General features: G+C 45.5%; 1 protein-coding gene across 8 annotated transcripts in view; it reads right to left on the bottom strand.

Moving 5' to 3' along the window:
* FARP1 (FERM, ARH/RhoGEF and pleckstrin domain protein 1) overlaps positions 1–21,864 on the bottom strand; it is a 298,536-nt gene that overhangs the window by 82,239 nt on the left and 194,433 nt on the right. For all 8 annotated transcript variants that reach the window (XM_074989432.1, XM_074989476.1, XM_074989485.1 and 5 more), the window contains exons 4-6: positions 19,078–19,120; positions 18,072–18,150; positions 11,229–11,326 (exon numbers count right to left, since the gene is read on the bottom strand). In XM_074989432.1, the coding sequence (XP_074845533.1) occupies positions 11,229–11,326; positions 18,072–18,150; positions 19,078–19,120 (220 nt within the window). The remainder of the gene's footprint in view (positions 1–11,228; positions 11,327–18,071; positions 18,151–19,077; positions 19,121–21,864) is intronic.

The raw sequence follows: 21,864 nt of genomic DNA, 5'->3' as shown, positions 1-21,864 counted from the left end.
ATCATTTTCATTATTGGATGTAACACATATTCCCCACCATCTTACAGGTAACTGAGACAATAAAAAGTAACCAATGAGTAACGGTTCTTCCTTACCCCACAACTCTATAAGTAGGTTCATCAGTCCATTGAAGCCTTTTCACCAACATTTATCACACAGCCAAATTAATGCACCTTTGACACTATTTAACTTCTTCATCTGATTTTTAGAAATCTCTCTCGAGAGCACACCAGCCTTTGTCAAGCTCACTGAGGCACTCAACATGACTTCATTTCCTATAGAACAACTCCTCTTTAACTATCATTAACTCTTCTTTCACGAAAGGCATCTTTCAGTTATGGGTGCTACAGGTACAGAGCAGCAGCTGTTGCTATAGCACCATAATGCAGATGCTTCCAATTCCTACAGCAATGGAAGGGTATTTTGCCTCGCTGAGGAGCGATAAATAAGTTGATGGAAGCATTCTTCCATTGATTTATCTGCATCTGCACCAGGACATAATGCTGGCATTAACACCCATGCTGAGCAACAGTTATGTAGCTATGCTGACCAACATTTCAAATCTAGACTCCTACTTCATCCCCAACATCAGAAATCTTGAGCATCATCCTTCACTTTGAACTTTATATCAGAAAAGGAAAAGGAAAGAAAGAGGCTGTGGTGACACTGAATTTCGCTTTCGAAAGTGGACTGCAAATAAGCGATATCAGAAATCCAAACGAGGCACAGGTTTACGTATCTCATGCCTCATTTGCACACTCTCATGCAATCTTGCTTCCGGAAGAGCCTTCTCTGGAAGCAAAAACAGCTGTGTACACAGAGTTCCTTCAAAGATGAAACTAATTAGAAAGAAGGGTTCTTTCAAAAACGGGGTTTGTTTTCAAAGGAATCCCATCTACGTGGCTGTTTTTACTTCCAGAAAAGACTCTTCTGGAAGCGAGATTACACAAGAGTATGCAAAGGAGGTGCAACATATGTAAATCTGTGCCCCATGTGCATTCTGCTTCCGAAAGCAAAATGCAGTGTAGCCACAGCCAGAACAAAAGTAAGGAAAGAAGATTTTATGGAAGAAAAAAAATAAGACTGCCTATCATGATCTCCACAAGATCATGGCATTTTGAGATTAGTTGGATACAGACTCTGCTAAAAATATTATTCACACTTACTCATCACCCATGCAGATACTTAAAACTCCCTTTTTGTATATTTTTCCTACCTGTTTTAAATACCAAAGACCAAAAGTATTGCAGCCAGAGCATTCTCTTCCTGTAGTAATATGATATCTGCCAATTTCACTGCATCTACTACCCCCAAATCCATTTCATATCACTCTTAGGCTTAAACAACTCATCAGAACTTGCCTGTATTCTATTCACCAACTTCTTCTCTCCCCCATCTCCTGCTTCCATCTAAGACTGCTTTGTACCATTTCTCTATAGATAGGGCTGTGCTGTCTGAACCTTGCCTTCCCTCTGAGCCACTCCCCCTTTTATTACTGTCTTAAAATCTTCCTGTTTATTTGAACCAGACTGATTTTAGCTACACCTCACTTTTCTCTTACCACATTAACACATAACTTTGTTCTCCCTCTGCTGTAGCTAGTCTGAATTATACTTCTATCTTCTCTAATGCTTTTAGACTTCAGCTCTTTTCATTTTACCTGCTCCATTTTTTACCTTACATTTTCCTCTTTCTACATGAATCCAAGTACTAAAGCCCGAGTGGCATTCTCTGTTCTAACGCAATTCCTATAGTGTTTTATGACATGATATATTTTGGCTGCTTGGTGGTGGTTATGCTGTGTAGGTAAAAGTGTGTTTTGGTTAGTTTTCACCACTTATATGCATTTGGGGGCAAGGGGGTTTCAAACTTTCAGAGGTCTTTTTGAAGAGGAGCTCTGTTCGGACTAGCTGTGGGGTGATGAGGAGAGTGTCTACACTAGTCCAAAACTTTGAAATAGCCTTTTCAGAGGGGAGGGATAGCTCAGTGGTTTGAGCATTAGCCCACTAAACACAGGGTTGTGAGTTCAATCCTCGTGGAGGCCATTTAGGGATTGGGGAAAATAGATGCCAGAGATGGTGCTTGGTCCCTCTAAGAGGGCAGGGGACTGGACAAGATGACCTCCTGAGGTCCCTTCCAGTTCTAGGAGGTGTGTGTGTGTGCATTTTTATGTTAATTTTAATATAACTCATTTGCTACTCTCCAAATAGAATTTTATATTAAGAGCAGGCTGTAATATTAGCAAAGATCCTGCCAAAGATGCATCTGTCACAAAGGGACTCCTGGAAACATAGACCTATTACTCAAAGACCTGTTATGCAGAAGTGGATGCACACAGCAAGGAGTAAATGCCATTCTTCACCTTTTGCCTCCTTACTCTTTCTGCTTTTTTATCATTGCTGGTACCCGCCACTGGTTTTATATTTATTCAGACAAACATATCAAACAATTGTTTTAGCCAATGAATCAATGTCAGAGAATTTAAACACAACATTGACAAAGCTATACAGCATCAACATTGGGAGGGATGTCTTATTGATCCTTCATAGAGAGCAGGGCAACGGTACTTGATGACATCTTGAGGTCCCTTTCAGTTCCAGTATTCTATGATTATAAGAGCCTTCAGAACAGAGTAAAGCAGATGAGATCCGATTACAGGAGCAATCAGGACCAAGTTTCACGGAAAAACATATTAGTAGGAAAAGATATTGTTGATAAGAACTATAGTCACATGGGAGAGGGCTAAGAGGGCTAGCTAGCTTAACAAATTTCGACACTTTACAATTACATTGGGGATGTGAGATAATTATACAGAATTGTGGACACTTGGAGATGGGAACAGATAATATTAAACTCAAATCCATTAGAAATAATGTGCAAGTATATTATACCTAATTCTAAAGATAACAGGCAGATTCTAGATGAGGGAAAGAGAAATAAAACGTCTACAATCAAGCTCTACCAGTTTAAGATAATACAGAGGGTCTGGAATTTCCTTCCCTCAGTGACAGAGTCACTTCCAAAGCACAACTGCCTAATACTATATGGAAACCTACACATTTTTAACATGCAAGACACTTTTTAAATATTCAACTTGTCATACATTTAGGTTCTGGCTAGACTATAAGACTCTACAATTATTAAAGATTTAGTGACATATCATCACAGACAAAGGAATGAAATTGACACAACTGTGGAAGGGGACTTTTTAATTAAAAAATTGTTTAAAATTTCATCTTACTTTTGTTAAATAGCTATTTAAATGCAAAGACTCCTTAATGTTTTGAAGAAAAACAGGAAATTTTCAGCACCACCCCCCCACCAATTTAGTTGCAGAAACTAACAATATATAAAATACATTCCCAGACCACCTCTTCTCCAGTGTAAGACATCTATTAAAATCGGTGCAAGCAGAGGTGACATTTCTGAGGTTACAAGAAAGAAGCAGAAAAGTTGTTTTAAAAGGAAATGTAGTTCTTTTAAAAGGAAATGTAGGTATTCGTCATGTAATTAATAATAATAATAATAATAATAATAATAACATCCAATAAACATAATTAAAATTCTAACATATATATCTATATATGTATATTTATAAAACAGAAAAAAATCCCATCTAGTTTAATCAACACCCAAACTTTCATCTGCAGAGATTTCCTGATCAAATGTTACTTATGACATTTTCAGTGAAGAAAAAGAATTGTCTTTTTCTCTCAATTAGAGGACACTGGTGCCTATATCTCACTCTTAAGCTACATCTACATGGGGACGCTACATCGTCCTCCAGGCCTGGTGCCATCGACGTTCAACGTCGACGTTGGGCAGCACCACATTGAAGTAGGCGCTGCAGGGGAGCGTCTACACGCCAAAGCGGCCCACATCGAAATAAGGGTGCCAGGAACAGCTGCAGACAGGGTCACAGGGTGGACTAGCACTTCCGGGGCAACAGCAAGACACTCCCTTAAAGAGCCCCTCCCAGACACACACAGCCTGCACAGCACGTGGTCTGCAGAGCCACAGGCACGCACACCCTGTGGAAGCAGCATGGACCCCCAGCAGCAGCAGCAGCAGCACCAGCAGCCAGAGGTCCACCCAGCCGCCCCTGCAGGAGCAGTGCTTGCCCTGCTCAGTGCTATGCAGGAGGCAGCTGACCACCTTTTAGTCACAGAAGAAGAGGAGCTGCCCCCAGGGGATGAGGAAGCAGCCCCAGACCTTGCTGCCCTCCGACCCCCCTTCCCGCCGCCAGCTGTGGAGCTACCCCACGAACACCGACTGGTGGGAGCGGCTGGTGCTCGGCGAGTGGGACAACGACCGCTGGCTCCAGAATTTCCGTATGAGCTGGCAGACATTCCTGGAGCTCCGCCAGTGGCTCACCCCTGCCTTACGGCACCAGGATACCTCAATGCAATCTGCCCTCATGGTCGAGAAATGGGTCGGCATCGCTGTCTGGAAGCTGGCCACTCCAGACAGCTACCGATCCGTGGGGCAGCAGTTTGGCGTGGGCAAGGCCACCGTCGGGGCCGTCCTCATGGAGGTAAGAGGACCCGGGATGGGGGGAGTCCTGGGGGGGGGAGCCCTGGGAGGGGGGAGCCCTGGGGTGGAGGGCCAGACACACACTGCACACCCCTCACTGGTGCTCTCTCATGTCCTTCCCCTGCAGGTCGTCTGCGCAATCAACGCCCTGCTCCACCACAGGCTTGTGCGGCTTGGGGACCCGGATGCTGCCATCGCGGGGTTGCCAGCCTGGGCTTCCCAAATTGCTTTGGGGGCTCTGCATGGGACCCATATCCCCATCCGTGCCCCAGAGCACAGCGGAGGACGCTTCCTCAACAGGAAGGGCTACCATTCGGTGGTCCTCCAGGCCTTGGTGGACAGCCAGGGCCGCTTCCTGGACATTTATGTTGGCTGGCTTGGCAGCACCCACGATGCCCAGGTATTCAGAAATTCGGGCCTGTGCCGCTGGCGGGGACCTACATCCCCCAGTGGGAGATCCCTGTGGGGGACACCACCATGCCCCTCTGCGTCATCGCAGACACGGCGTACCCCCTCTGGCCCTGGCTCACGCACCCTTACACGTGCCATCTCACAGCCAGCCAGGAGCAGTTCAACACGCGCTTGAACCATGCGTGCCAGGTGGTTGAGAGCACTTTTGGCCGCCTCAAAGGGCGCTGGAGGTGTCTCCTCACCCACCTGGATGCAGGCCCCACCAACATCCCCCAGGTTGTGGGCGCGTGCAGCACACTCCACAACCTGGTGGAGAGCAAGGGGGAGGCATTCTTCCAGGGCTGGGCTGTGGAGGCTGGCAGGGCCGACGTGCAGCCACCCGCTGCCCCCAGTCGCCAGGTGGACCCCGAGGAGATCCGGGTCCGGGAGGCCCTGCGGGCCCATTTCGACCAGGCCGCAGGGTGAACGCTGGCAGGCCACCCACTGCACCCCCAATCCTCCACAACACTCCCTGCCCCCACACCCACACCACAGAGCACCCAAGAGCACCCCCCCACACTTCTCTTGCAAATAAATGGACCCGTTTTTTTAAACGAAAACAGTGAAATGTCTTATTATTAATACAATATATATATATATAATAGAACAAAAGGGGGGAACTATTTAAATGGGGGGGCAGGTACCATAACACAACAGGGGTCCAACACAAACTATATACAAATATAATGGGGGATATGTACAAAGGGGGGGGGCACGTCCTCGGCCCCACACCCCTCTACTGTCCGGCGCCTGGGGTTGGAGGGCGCGACCCTCACCTCAGCCTGAGCCCTGGCCGAGGCTGGGTGAACTGGCAGGTACAGCCAGCGGGTGTCTGCAGGCCCCAGGTCCCCCTCGGCGGCAGGCCCCAGGGTGGCGGACGGCGGTCGGAGCGGCGGGCGGAGCAGCGGGCAGAGTGGTGTGGGGGGCCAGGTATTCCGCTATACGCACGAATGTGCGCATGAAGGCCCCCCATGCATCCTGGCGCCAGGCCAGTGCTCGCTCCTGGAGCTCCAGCCGCCACTCCTCCACCCGCAGGCGCCGCTCCGACACCTCCAGCTGACGCGGGAGGGTTGTGAGCAGCTGGGGGTCCGTGGCCGTCCTTTGTTGGTGGCAGCTCCGCCGTTGGCCCCGTCCTGGGGCTGGTTGGTGCTCCGCCGAGGGGATGGCCTGCTGGGATGGCCCCGGTGGGCTCTCAGGGACGACGGACACCTCGCCGGCGCTGTCCGGGCCCTCCGATGGTGCAGCTGCGGAACACGGGGGGGAAGAAGAGTGGAGACAGCCGTTAGTGTGGGCCCCCTAGCCGTGGCCCTTGTCCCCCCACCCCTCTGCTGCTGGTTCCCCACCCCCGTCCCCCGGAGATGCTGCTGCTGCTGCTGTGTCCCACCCGCCCCCGGGGGGACCCTAGGTTCCGCTCCCCCCATCCCCAGGGATGGGGCATGGCGCTGTCCTGCTGGGGGGCTGGGGCTGATGCACTCTTCTGAGGGACATGCCACTGCTGTCCTTGGGGCCATGGTCATCTGGAGGGCCCTGGTCATGTCTCTTGTCCCTGCCCCTTAACCCCGGGGGTGTGCACCGGGGGGTACATACCTGACGGTCCGCTCCCACGGTCGGGGGGCACCCTCTGGGCGGACACTCTGCTGGAGCTCCAGGACGGGACAGCGATCCGCAGCCCCCCATTGCTGGAGGAGGATTCCCCCTCCTCCTCCTCCGGCATCCCAGGGGTGGGTTCCTGGGGGTTCCCTGGGGTGCAGGGCTGGCCTCCGGGGCAGACTCCGTCTCCGGGGCCTGCTGGGGCTCGTCGGCCGAGGTGTCAAGAGTGGCCGGCAGGGAGGAGGTGTACCGGGGGCCCAGGATGGACCTGAGCTCCCTGTAAAAGGGGCAAGTGATGGGGGCGGCCCCAGATCGGCTGGCTGCATCCCGGGCCCGGGCGTAACCCTGCCGCAGCTCCTTAACCTTACTCCTGATGTGGTCAGGAGCACGGGCAGGGTGACCCCGGGCAGCCAGGCCCTCGGCCAGCCGAGAGAACGTGTCCGCGTTCCGCCTCTTGCTCCCCATTTCCTGGAGCACCTCCTCCTTGCCCCAGAGCCCCAGCAGGTCCCGGATCTTGGCCTCCATCCAGGAGGGGCCCCGCTGCCTCTTCGCAGGCTGGCTGGCAGCCCTGGCTCCCCTTTGGGGGGGTGCCCTGGGGGCGCTTGGGGGGCTGCCTAGCGGCCATCGCTGCGGGGGGTGGTGGGTTGGGGCTGCCTAGGCATGCGCAGGCTGGCCGCGTGGCAGTGCTGCTGCCTGCACACGCTCTCAGCTTCCTGCACAGGAACGCAGGGGGCGGGGAGCTTTAAGGGGCCGCTGCACGCGGTGACCATAGAGCTCAGGGGCTGGAGGGAGCGTCTCTCAACCCCTCAGCTGATGGCTGCCATGGCGGACCCCACTCTTGCGATGTTGCGGGACGCGGATCGTCTACACGTGCCCTACTTCGACGTTCAATGTCAAAGTACGGTGCTATTCCCATCTCCTGATGGGGATGGCGACTTCGACGTTTCGCCGCCTTACGTCGATTTCAACTTCGAAATAGCGCTTGCCATGTGTAGACGTGGCGGGCGCTATTTCGAAGTTGGCGCGGCTACTTCGAAGTAGCCGGCATGTGTAGACGCGGCTTTAGTCTGGAGGAGAGAGGAACAGTTAACTAAGGCTCAATCAATTTAAGTTTTCCTTTTGCTTAACAAACCTCATTTTAATGACAAACAGCCTAAAAGAATAAATAACTTACTCCTTGCCTGTGATGACAGTTCTCTCATTTCGTTCAACTTTACTTTTAGCATGGCTTTAATCCTATGTATCATTCTATCCCATTTAATCTTCTCATTATAGACTGCTCAACTTACCTTTCCTTATTCAAATCTTAACTCTCCAATCAACCATTTTCTACTTCTGGTGAAGGCCTAAGAAGAAGTTGTTGTGCCATGGTGAAGTCCAGCCTAATGACAAGTCTTAGAGCCAGAGGGGAAGGAGAGTGAGTAGTGAAGAACCCATATTGGAAAAGGATGTCGATGAACTCATTACTTTATAAGTAATCTACTTTTTTTTTTCTATGAGAAAACTGCCCTGCAGGAATGCCACTTCACCTAGTTCCCAACCAGTGCCCCAAACTGAGAAGGTTGTTGCTGAGGAATCCTATTTAGCAGAGATTGGGCAACAGTCATCCAAAAAGCTGCCTCAGATCTGGAAGTGTACACTATGGTGTCATGCTGGGAAAAGGCGTGAACAGATGATCTGGATCTTCTCTGGGATACCTGAGGCTGGTAGGTGGTGCTGCCCTCCCAGTACAATAGGCAGGGGAGTTGTAGACAAGGGACTTACAATACTGGACAAAGGCTGCCCAAGCATCACACAACAGGGGTTACTTAACCCTGTGACTCAGCAAAGCCCACCAAGACACATCTGGGCTAGTGCTCCTCAGGTACAGGGACTGCAGATATAAAATAAGGGGCAGTGGCATCATGACTTGGCTTTCCTCCTCCTCTTCCTATACTGCAAGCAACAAGAATGCTGGGAAGACAATGACTTGACTGGTTCCACATTTAAAAGAGGAAGTCTGTGTATTACGAGCTGTAACATCTAGTTAGGTGAGAGAACTGCTTGCTCTAAATACTGCCTAGTCTAATAAGGTTTAAGATTTTAGTCTGTGTGCTTACCTTTTACTTTCTTTAGTAACGACCTCTGGCCTTTTGTGCCTACCTCTTATAATCACTTTCTGTAGTTAACAAATCAGTTCTGTATTTTGACTAAAGCAGTGCAGTTAAGCTGAATAACGTGGGAAACCTCAGCACAGGTACAAGGCTGGTGCTTCCAAGAGAGGGCCAGATTGGGTAATAAACTCGCCACTGGTTTCTGACGAAGACAAGATGGTACAATTCTAGGATGCGAGGCTGGCAAGCTGCAAGGATTTGGCTGACGTGACTTGTGAGGGTGAAATTATGCAATCTATCCAAGTGGGGGGCTCCATATGCTGTTGTGATAACAGCACCTGGAAGGTTTGATGTTTGTTGATAACAAAGCTTATTGTGATATAGCTCAGGCTGGAAAGTTGAGGAGACAGAGCAGCACCCTTGCTGCAGACTGTACCAATGATCCTGCCACAGGTGACACAAGTAAATCTGAGGGGAGTTCACAGAGGGACAATTAGTTGAAGAAAAACTCCTCACATTTTACAACCTCTCAGAACTGCAGTTGGTCATCAACTCTGCAGTTTTTGTTTTTCTTCTAATGACTGAAGGCAGGGACTGACCTTACAGACAACACTCTTCCCAACTGCCTGAGTGAATAAACATAATTGCTGAGAAAATAAAAAGTTATGTGATTGTTCACCTATTTCTGTTACAATTCTGTTGAGACTTAGTCTCTTTTCCCCTTAAAGTCTGGGCTGCAAAAACATTCAGCTTCCAAATGGTCACAGGGATATAGAATTTCCCTGAAGCTGCTCCTTTTATTTATTTTGTCTCCCACCACTGCTCAGTCACACAGGTCATTAGAGGCCAAAGTGAATGGAGAGTTATTAGCATATTCTTTGTACCAAACATTAACAGTGGGAAGATACAGCCCGCTAGAACAGACCATCTCCAACACAATACTGATAGTTTTATCCATCTTTACCACAGATGTACCTCGAAAGAACTTCGAAAATCCTTTTCTTAAATAAGATGTCATTTGTGTTTCAGTAGAAATAGGCAATGATGAGTTTTGCCAGAGCAGTTAAGAGTGATGATTCAGCAAACCCTCTATTTAGTGGACTAACGCAGGGAGGGGTGTCCCTTACTATGACCCACCCCTTCCAGGCTCTCCCAGCCCCCCCCTGCCCTCCAAATACCTGCTACTCACTGCCACAGAGGAAGCTGCTGGAGTACACTGCCGCAGCAGCAAGTACCCTGCGGCTGGGGACCCTGCTGCATGCAGCAGCAAAAGCTGCACTGTGCGCAGCTGCAAAAGCCATGCTGCAACTGAGGGTCCTGCCATGGCTGGGGGCTCTGCTGCACCTGGCACAAGAGCCGCTGCTGCCTGGCAGAGCCACTGCCGCCACTGGAGCCACCACGTGCTCCTCCCACCAGCGGTATATACGCGGGCGCCATCTGCCCATGTATGTGCTCTGGGGGAAGACGCAGTGGCTCCCGTTCTGCAGCAGTAAGTCCATGGGGGTGCAGGGAGGTGGGTGGGTATTTAGGATTTTACGGGCCCCAGTTAAGCAGACTTCAGGAACAAGAGAGTCCATTGTTCCCGAAAGCTGCTAAATACACACACACACACATTGAAAAATTCTGGTGTAATCTATTCATGCATCAAAGCTGATTTTCATAACATTCTAGATATGGGTTTTCATAAATTCTTTATTCTTTCAAAACAGAAAACGTATTCCCTTTTAAGTGATTATTTTGGGGGACAAGAGTAACTCTGACATCTTGGCAGTAGTGAATGTATGATCTGAACAAACATTCTTATTTCTCATACTTCTGAATGCATCTGATGAAGTGGGTCTTTGCCCATGAAAGCTTATGCTCCAAAAAGCTGTTAGTGTACAATGTGCCACAGGACTTCTCACTGATTTGCGAATACAAACGAACAGGTCTACTGCACTGACACTCCTCAGAATAAATCAGAGTCCTGATAAAAGTGAGAAGAGGAGAAAAACCAATGGCCTTTAAATTGTTTTTATTCAGATGTATGAGAAATAAGAATGTTTGTTCATTCAGACACATTTGACAAAGTGAGTCTTTGCCCATGAACACTTATACTCCAAAAAATTTGTTAGTCTATAAGGTGCCACGGGACTTCTTTTTTTCCTGATTTATTCTGGCATTCTATGTATATTTATTCACTATGCTGTACACAGAGCTCCAAGTCTCCTACACTCTCCTGAAATGATAAAAAGTTAACTACAAATAATAAAACAAAACAGGAATTCAGTTGAAGAATTCAACCCATTTGCCATTCTGCAGAAATTGTACCTTGCAGAGTCCAGCAGACCCTCAAGCACAGCTCCTTGAAAATGCAAGCAAATAGCAAAATCCCGGTTCAGTAGCACGGATACTTCCAAGCCCCAGTTCTTTACTTGAAATAATATTTATGTGAACACACACAACCATACAAAATATGAAGCCTGAAGATACGTTCATAGGCAACTCCTCTTTAACAAAACTGACAAAGCTTCTCCTGCCCACTGACCCGTTTCTCTGGGAGGGAAAAAAAGCAGCACTTACACTGTACAATGTGCGAGATTAAGAGTGCAGCACTAGTGTCATTGCATGTTAGCCTGCCTTGGGCCAGGTCTTGCTTCACTTGCAATGCAAACAGGTACCTGCAGACACAAAAGTGAAAAAAAGTCACAAGCAAAGCACCGAGTTAAAAAAGGCAGGAAATGCTGATTCACAACCTGGCAATAGGGGCCTTTTGGAATCTACACAAGTGATCTGAATTTCTTGATTTTTAGAGACCAAATAAAGAATAAAAATAATCTTTAGAGTTTTACATAGCAGCTGCTTTTCAGAATCAAGACATACTTTGTACAAATATTTGGACTAAGCACTGAAATAGCGTGTACAAAACACAGTAGCCATTCTGTACTCAGCAGTCATTTAACAAACAGTCCTACACATAGGAGACTATTTTAACAAGGAAGACGATGGATAAGGTGCTGGAGTGGAGTTATCGCCTACTGTTTGGAAAGTGCCAAGAGCCCTCTGATGAGACAGCCACCAGAGAATGACCTCACCACACAGTAAATGGCGAGGGCCCCCTCTGGCTTGTAGGGAAAGTTGTGTGGCCCCTTCAAGGGCTAGATACGTGGCTGAGTGTGAAAGTGACTTGGTGCATTGGCTTCAGATTGGGTCCCTGTGGGGATGCTGAGCCATTCCCCCTCTGGATGAGAGGAGGGTCTATGCAGAGGCACACAGGTGCAGGAAGCGCCTTTTTCTACCTGGTCCACCAAGGCTGATCAACAACAGCAGCAGCATAGCAAACTTTGCTCTCTCACAGTTATAGCACCATACAACACTTGACTGGGGGAGGGGAGAAAGAGGTGGAGCCTCCCAATCCCAGCCACCACAGGCAAAAGCAGTTATTTTGTAAACAAAAGGGAAGTGGGAGGAGTTTCACATTCATAAGTTTGGGGCTGTAGAAGACTAGTAAGAAAGGGGTGGGGCCCGCTGCATGTAGCCGGCCACAGCAGGTGTGTTAGAGCAGATATGGGAGAAAGATCCAAAGCCAGTTCGGGGGGAGGGGGTGGGGCTCTAGGGGTCTTGGGAAATCCATGCTTGGATTCTTGCCAGACGGGCAAGAGTTTGAATCCAAGACAAGAACAAAGTCATCCCAGGCTAGTCTGGCGATCTACCAAATGGAGTCCCCTCTACCGGGAAATAATATGGAGCCTGTGGAAGCAATAACACTCTCAAGGTATGTCTACATAGCAGTTATTTCAAAATAACTAACCTAGTGTCTACACAACTTAATCACTATTTCAAAATTATTCTGAAATAGCAGTTGACTTAATTCTACAAGGAATAGCACCTATTTTGAAATAACTACTTTGAAATAGGTGCTGTGTAGACGGGGAAGAGCGTCTATTTCAAAATATAGGGCCTCCAGCTCTTTCCAGGTTTCCTAGCTGGCTGCTTTGTCCACACACAGGAAAATCTGTTTCTCGTTCCCCCAAATCCCTGGGGCTCTTAAATGAGCAGATCCTGCAGAGATGGTTCATGGCTCACAGCAGTCTGGACAGCCCAGTATTCAGCTGCCCCTGACTTCTGTAGGACCTCGACATGAGCCACCCCAGAAGTGCCACCTAGCCCTCCACTGCTCCCCAGAAGGGATCCCCCAGGTCCCCAGGAGAGATGTGCATCTTCCTGGTCTGGTGCAGAGATCCAGGACCCAATTGAGGTTTGGGGGCAGGAGATGAACCTCCAGAATCTCTTCACCAGACACAGGAAAACAGCTGTCTATGGCCACATGGAGAACAGCCTGGCGAGCAGAGGCCAAATCCGCACCCAAGAACAGGTGCAGATGAAAGTCAGAGCTCTGCCAGGCTTATGCCAGGGCAGGCAGGGGGTGCCGGAGGCAGGTGGGAACACACCTTGAAACTGATGAATAATTTAGGAAAACAGAAAAAGTAGACAAAAAATATGTCCTTTCAGATGCATCTAAATGTTAAGTTTCCAGGCCATTTTAAAAATAAAATCAAAAGAAATTAAGGGTAAGATTCAAAAAATGTTCAAAGAGGAGAAGATGGTGATGCCAACCCCCAATAATTTGTAATTTACTCACTAAGGTTTTTTACTTATATTCAATTTCTCCGCTCTGCATAAATGTAGGTCCGAACCTGGATCTCCCACACTGCAGGAGCCCATCCTAATGACTGGTTCAGAGAGTAGTGTGGGGGCAGATCTACTTTGCATAATTAACTACTCATTGTGTAAGGGACTTGAATTTGGGTCTTCCACCTCACAGGGGAATGCCACTCTCAGGCCCCTTCTGTGAGCCAATGACTTAAGTGTTTTATACGCCATGGATCAGCTTCAGCAGGAGAGACTGAGAGAACCCTGCCCCAGCATATCCAAGAGCACTGTAGCCTGGAAACTCATGCTATATAAGAGATCCACATGCAAATTTCTTCACCTCAGGTGAATGACTTAACCGCAAGAATATAGGTTTTATATATATTAGAGAGTTTTCTGTTTGTCTCTGTCCATTTGACTAAGAACTCCTCCTAAACAGTAAGAACTAGGGCCACCAAATTCGGTATACAGTTTCTTCTTTTAATAACTAAAACCAGTGTAAGGGTTTGGTTGTGACAGGAAAACAGGATGTGCCTGGAACAGGATTGCTTCTCAAGACACCTAACAGAAAAGAGACAGAATCACCAAATCAAGGGCAGACCTCAACACTGGCATAAATGAGTGAATGTTGACAAAAACTAAACCAAGAAGAGCCAGAAAAAAAGGATGACATGGAATGGGATTGCTTCTCAGTAAACCTTACGGAAAAGAGATAAAAAAGAAAAATTTGGAGTGCCGCTCTTGTGGCACAGCTAAATCAATGTTTAAGATCTGAAAACGAGAAAAAATGTTCTTGGAAACTAATTAACTATAGCCCTCTTTTGTTAAAGCATAGTGAATAATAAGAGTTTATAAGGATGAAGAAAAAAATACATTTGATTGAATTCCTGTTCAAGAAAATTTACTAAAAATAATTAAACTGACAAATTTTAACAATCCCTTTTTAAAAGAAACCTGCAATAAAATTAACTTCATAAAAATAACAGTGTATAGGTTGAAACTTTCTAATCTGGAACACACTCATCCAGCAACATCTGTAATCTGGCATGATTTTAGTTAGCTGGATGATCAGTTATCATGGGTGTGGCCAAGTTTCCCGTGGTCCCATAAAGCTTGTTTACAGCCACCAGTCCTGGCTCTCAGCGTTCTGTGCTGTTATTTAGCTCTAATTTTCCCCTCCATGTCTTCTCAGAGCCCAGTAAGCAGCGGAGGTGTTGGTAATGGGCTAGACATTACTGATCTCCCGTGATCTGGCAAATTCTCTTGTCCGGCTTCAGTCAGGTCCCGAGGGTACCTGATGAGAGAGGTTCAACCTATATGTCTGAAAACCACAATCATTTAAATAAAGCCTGTGCATTTTCCTTTTATCTTCCAAATAAAAAACCTTAATTGAGTTAAGGACCCTAGCAATGCCAGGGAAATCTGGTAGTAGGTTTTAAAACAGCGTGGGGAACTGAAGCCAGATTTTTCACGTCATTTATTGAGCTGATGGTAATAAATGCGCCACCACTACCCATTTTATGAATGACATCTAAGTCCTGGGTGAAAAAACTTGTCCCAAACTATTCCAATTTATGAGTACTTTGGGGCAGATTAAACTGCATTTCTGGCAAACTAGATAATTGTCTGAAAAATTTTACCAAGCTCCAAGAGTCAGCTCTCCATACAAGCACCAGTGCAAAACTTATTGCACCTTGAAAAAGCATGCAACTTAATGGCAGCTTTCTCTTCTTTAAAACAGAATCATTGAACTAACTGCATATATTTTGATCACACAGTTTGTGATTTTAAGCATGCCACATTAGTGCTGCTTCCACATATTCTGTTTTCAAATAATATACTTTGTTTGCAAGGTTCTAGGTACACTGGCACTGTCAACAATGGTGTAATATTATGAACTCCCTCAGACACAGCTGGTAGTTAAAAAAGGTGCCATTTTCTATTTTGTGGTTATTGCCTTGCGTGTTCTCAGGAGAATAGAATGCACCTTAAAAAACTCACTGTTTAACAAGCTGATGATCAGCGAACATTACAAAACAAACAAGGATTAGCCAAAATAGACAGGGAGGAAGGCTGGAAGTGATTATAGGGGACTTGTGATATATTACAGCTGTGAGGCAGACAAACCATGGACCAGTTTTGGGTTATAACAGTAATAAAGCTAGAGTTGTTTACATTCTTGCTGGAGTGTCTCTGTTCTCTCCTCTTCACATGTGGAAACATGTGGACTACACATCTGGACTGAAGAACATTCCAGGATGCTGCTTTAGGAAACTAGGTCATTTTGTATGATTTTACTTTATATTTTTAAATCTTGCTTACGTATGTCAGTTTTTTGACTGCATGATGGGGCAGGTCCGCGCTAGGACAGGATTACCACATAAAATCAACAATGAATTACAAGATAACTGACCTCAGCTTATTATGCCAACAAGGAGCTGTCATTAGATTTTAATATGCAGACATTTCAGAACGTTTTTACTTCATATTATGTAGAAGGATTTTCTCATGAGGAAATTCACCAATAATATTTTATTAATCAGAAGAAAGCAAAGGAGCAGCTCTACGTGAGGGTATAGAAACATACCTGTTAATCAGCACTGACAAAAGCTGACACAATGATTGTGCTGATTTGGTTCGATTATTGCAGACTATTCAGCATTAAACAAATGATATACGCAATACAGAGGAAAGCTAGAAAATATACTTAGCCAGGATTTTAATAAGTCCATCAACAAGGTAAACTTTTGAAGCAATTAGTTTACCAGGGAGGAAAGGCAGAAGACAGACTAAAACATGACTATGGAAGATGACAAATTAGCTATTCTAACCTAACTGAATACAGTGTACATCAAATGGCATTTAATCTTCACTAGAGTTGTGTCATTATGGCCACTACATTTTAGGACTGTGCAAATGTAGCAGACGGAATAAATAAAATGATGCGTTTTAGCTGTGTGTTAATTTTTTTTTAAAACCAATGCTATGTCTTCTCCTTTGTTAGCCATGATAATATCCATTAAAAGATACAGAGATAGTCTTTGCACAGCCATGCAAACTTCACATTAGTGCTTTGTTTCCCCCCAGCATGATGAGTTCTCAACCTCTCTAAGCAATGATGCCGGTTCATTTATACACTTTAATATTTACATACTAGATTCTTAGCCTGCACATTTAAAATCAACGGGGGGGGGGGGGAGGGGCAGGTTAATCAAGATTCAGAGCCATATCTCTAGGTGCAGAAAGAGATGAACTTAAATCTATTTACCATACACGTACCAAGCTATTGAATATTCAGTTTGATATACTCAGAACTGAGACTTTTGCTGCCAGTCACACAATATTATGAGTTTTTATTTAGTCCTATCCTCTAATATTTTTAGTCTGCCTTTCACATAAACAACTTGTGTTTTTCCAATTTCAAGGCCGGGCAAAGATATTAGCATTTTTTTCTGCTTTACAGCTCATTACCAAAATAAAGGAAGCCAGAGATAAATGCAGAGGAACATCAGTGCAGGGACAGACATTTCAAACATGTCAAAATAAAGTTTCTGTTCTAGAACAAAAACACTGTAAAAATTTTAAAACCAGAAATATAGGAACAAAAAAATTGAAAGTTATTGACTAAAAAGAAAGAAAATGTGTCATTATGGCCTTTGCCATAAAAATTGATGTTTCCATCAGAACTGATATTTTTCCATTGCAAATATTGGTTTGCACTGTATTTTTCAGCCTGAAAACTTTCTGAAGAAAAAACTTCTGGCCCTCACGTCTACACACACATACATTGGCATACAGTAAACTCTTTCATATCCGGCAGCCCCAGGACCAGGAAGTTGCTGGATATTCATATATTCTGGATAACAGAGAGGTATCCATAGCAATGCATAATATCTAATCTTGTTTTTCTTTGGTGTTAAGAAACAAGCAAAAATGTATGAAGAGTACTTTATTTACCAACAACAGCAGTATTGTACACTGTAAACTTGTACTGTATTCACTGTGTCAATCTGTTTTTGCTTTCATTATACTGTACTAATGGAAAACATAACTAAAATTGACTTATGGTTAACATGCCGGTTATTTGAGAGTTCTGGATATGAAAGAATTTACTGTATTATTCTTTTTATGGTAGGAGGAGGAGACCTGTACTAGTACAAATTTCTTCACAACACAAAAAATGAATAAAGTTTAAATCACCACTTCAATGAGGTTCAAAAATTAAGCACATATCTTAGACACACAATTTAGCCATAGCAGGTATATGTTTTCTTCCTTCTTTCCTCTTATATCTCATCCTACTTGTTCTGTTCCCGCACAGGTTACACACAGACACTTTTGTGAGCCTTATGAGTTCATAAGGATTACGTGCATCTGTGATCCAGCTGCAGCCCTGGATAGTCTGGTTATGGCCCAAAGCAGAGAGGAGCTCTCATGGGGGCCATGTTCCTGCACTTTCAGGTCTATCAGGGATTGAAAATAAGAGAGGTCGGCCAGTTCACTTAGCCCACAGCTGCTCCTGGAAACCCCTGGCTGCACTGTCTTTCCTGTGAGGCTTGATAAGAAATGGTGGGCTTCTGCATGACGTCTTGCTGGTTCTCCTTAGCACAGCATGCTCCAGTGAATCACATCCCATGGCAACAGAGGGAGGGATAGGAGGTAATGGAAACAAGACTCAGATAAATCCTTTGCCCACATCTCTTGGTGCTGCCCATTTTCCTCCCCAGTCCTATCTATTAAGGAATTAAAAAACAGAATTGCAGAATCACTAACCTTGTTAGTTCTTCTTGCAGCTGAGCATGATCTGGTGGAAAGAATTTCACCACAAATTTTAAGACAACGTGCTTCGGTCCTGAGGGAAAGACCAAAACAAAACAAAACAAAACAAAAAATTCATGAAACATTCAGAACAATCTGCACATTCACAGAGGCAAACTACTCAGTCAAAAACAATGTATATTAGCCTTTGTCTCCTGCTAGTATTTTTGTAGTTCCTAAGATTAAAAAGCCGTGTGTAATAGACCCCAAAAGGGAGCCTAAACACATTCCTATTGGTATCTTCTCCTCTACTGCCTTCTGCTTTGCATCTACTTTCTTTTTTCCCTTCTCTGGATATTGCTGACAATATCGAGACTTTAAGCAAACTACCTTTCCTCTTAATCGCATTGTTTCATCATATGTTCCGGTCTCCACATTCTTGTATGTTACCTTGCTGCCACTATCAGTAAGGCACTTACCACAGCTTTCTACATTCTGTCACTGACTGGCCCTTTTAACGGGCTTTGGAATAAACCCTCCACGTGTGTTTCTATATAAAGTTTAGCTTAACACATGACAAAAGTAAAACACTTTGAATACAGAAAGATGATTATTATGACTGTTACTGGTAGAAATCGACTCAGCATGCTTAAGAGCAAAGGGATATAATCACTATCTTAAGCAGGTTATCTATAAATGAAAATTGGTAAGATCTGAGTGGCATTGTTTCACTACTATTGTAACAAAATAATACTGATCAAAGGTGTGTTATGTGCATGTATAAACATTAGCTATTAACCCAAGTATAGGCAAAGCTGAATTTTAATGACCAAACTGTTTGATTTTACAATACTGCTATGAATACAGCTTAATAGCACACAATATATATTACAGGTGCATATCTGATGGCAAAAAAAACAAAAAACAAAAAAAATATAAAGTTAATGTTCTCACAGAGAGCCACCTTCATCTATGTAACTATTTTTGGACTCAAGGTAAATGACGTAAAGAAGACACTTACTTCTAATCTGTTTCATAATAGGTTTCAAAAGGTCCAGCCACACCTAAAAACAAAAGAAGGTATTACAAAATCTTAATAAGGTCACTGCTAGAATGGCTGCATTCTCTATTATACTAAGTTATTCAAACAGAAATTACTTTTCCAGATGATCTGTGGTCAAACACTCCAGAAATTATCCACAATGAGTTTATTTCTCTTCATATAATTAATTCTTTGCCACAAGGAATTAGATACGCAATATACTGTTACTGTGCCTCATCCTTTGAAAGAATACATATTCAGAACTAGAAGAAAACAGTATCTTCCATAGATTAAGAGGTATATTTCTTCCTCATTTATTTCAGGATTTTAAAATAATTAGTGAAACTCGCTCAGTGTCAGGGGTGGCCAGTAAAGGGAAGTTCCTTAACTTACTGTAACTGGAATTTTTTGAGCTGCATGGTACCTATCTGTATTCCCCTAGGGTGTACTTGTACTATATCCATATGAGAGTGGAGAATTCTTGCAAGCAGAGTCTGTTGACCCATGTCTGCACTCCACTGTGGGCACATATTGTGGGAAAGACTAAATACCTCTCCAGTTCCTTCTTTACAGCAAGTCAGAATGTGACTGAAGCAGAAGGAAAGAGGGTGGGGGATGGAATATAGAGACAACACGCCTCTAAAAAATCCCATTGCAAGGTAAGTAAATTCTCTTTCTTCTTTGAGTGCAGGTCCCTGAGAACTAAGTGCCTATTTTGAACTTCCCACTATCTGTCTCACAACGAGCGGCAGTGGGAACGAAATACTGCACTCTATTTCAAGCATGGTGCTTGGCCGCAAGGTTTATATTTTGGGATACAAATGTATCCCAACATAGAAACCTCAGTGTGCCTTACCCTGAGAGTATTCTGCTGCCAGCGACCAACAAGGTACACTCTGAGAGAAGGCGGGTGTGAGGATGAAAAAGGAGTATTTGTCAAAGAAACATCTGATAAATACACAGATGGAACTCCACAGAGCTGCTTTGCAAATAGCCATCGTAGGCATCTCTGGAAGTGATGTTACAGAGGCTGCTTGTGCCTTTGTAGAGACAGCCTCTACCCCATGTGCGGGAGGAAGCCATACTAACTGATGGGCTGTGGCCACACTAGCTCCTACTGTTGGAGGGGCCATGGTAATGTGGCACTTCCGAATATGCTAATGAGGTGTTGCTATGAACATGCAGCGCCACAGTAGCACAATGGTGCCCAGGTGCACGGCAAAACTGATGGTTTTCAAATGCACACTGCCCCTGTAGCCGGGGGCCTTTAGAAACGACCCCCCGGTTTTGAAAACCAGATGGGAAGAGGGGGCTTTTGAAATCGGGGGCCCTTTTAAAAGGCCCCCGGCTACATGGGCGGCGTGCGTTTCAAAACCGGCAGCACCTTATCAGCATATTCCAAAGTGCCACATTACCATAGCCCCTCCAAAAGGAGGGGCTAGTGTGGCCACAGCCATAGAGTCAGGCAGTGATTCTCAAACCAGGGTTCAGGGCCTCCTGAGTGGCTGCGAACGCATTTCAGAGGGGTATACCAAGCATAGCTGGCATTAGACTAACTAGGGTTCAGGGCAGACAGCCAAAGCCACACCACAGAGGATTGCTCCCTGAGCTGAAACCAAACCCTAAGCTTCATAGTGCCCCTGGACAACTGCCCCTCTCTCCCCCACGCCCCGCTACCCTTTAATGCTGGCCCTGATTTTTATATGAAGGAAAAAGAGTTTTTGTGGCACAGCTGGGCCACTGAATTTTTAACAGCATGTTGGGGGAGGGGAGCCTCAGAAAAAACAATGGAGAACCCCTGGAGTAGGAGACTGCCCAGGATCCATGTGGAGATTCTTTGAGAGGAGACAGCAGAATGTCTCTGAGGATAAGCTACGGCACCAAACAACAAAAGGCGATTTTCTGACAGATTCTCTTCTCTCAAATAAAAGGCCAATGCTCGTTATGAAGTCTCCCCGCACTAGAGGGATGGGACTTTGGGAAAAATACAGACAAGCCTGCTGATGGGAGGCAGAGAGGCGCAGGTGCCCCAGGGTCCGGCGACTCAAAAGGTCCTAGGGTTCCCAGCCGCTGCCACCACTGCAGTGGTGTCTAGAGCTCCAGGCCTTGTAAATCACTGGTGGAGTGTCCCTGAGGGCAGGTTGGTTGGAGGAAACGGGAGGGAGGGTGAGAGAGTGGCACAGCAGAGTACTGAGAACTGGTTGCTTCAGTCCCACCCCATCTGGGAGAAGGGAGACACCCCTCCTCTACCTTGCCCAGGAACCCAGCAATTCTGTTGCCCCCATGCCCCTCCCCAAATACAGGTAACTGAACTGACTGTTCTGTATGCAATCTGGAAACAGCTTCAGGAATGAATTTTGGAGTGTAGCATAGCAAAGACTTTAATGTGATGAAATACAGTGTAAGGTGGGTCAGCCATTAATGTTCCAAGTTCACCTACCTTTCTGGCAATAAGGGAGGTGACCTTAAGTGTCAGGTGAGACATGAAACACGCAGCTAGCTAGCAGTTCAAAGAGTGGCTCTAAGGGCATGGCAAACACTAAATAAAGAGCCTAGTCAGGGGCTTCTTTCTTGACTATCAGAAGAATTCCGATCAGGCCCTTCAAATTCCTGACTGTTACTGGGCAGGGAAAAATCAGGTTACTGGACTTTGGCAGACAACACGCACTAGCTGATGCCACGTAGAAGTGCACTGAAGCTAAGGAAGATTCCCATCATCTTTAGAGAAAGAAGATATTCGGAAATAGCTGAAATAGCTGCTGTCTC

This window comes from Carettochelys insculpta, chromosome 1 (assembly GCF_033958435.1).
Source record: "Carettochelys insculpta isolate YL-2023 chromosome 1, ASM3395843v1, whole genome shotgun sequence".
NCBI classification, from domain to species: Eukaryota; Metazoa; Chordata; order Testudines; family Carettochelyidae; genus Carettochelys; species Carettochelys insculpta.
Note: the sequence above shows the minus strand (reverse complement) of the source record. Positions and strands in the feature narration are given on the sequence as shown.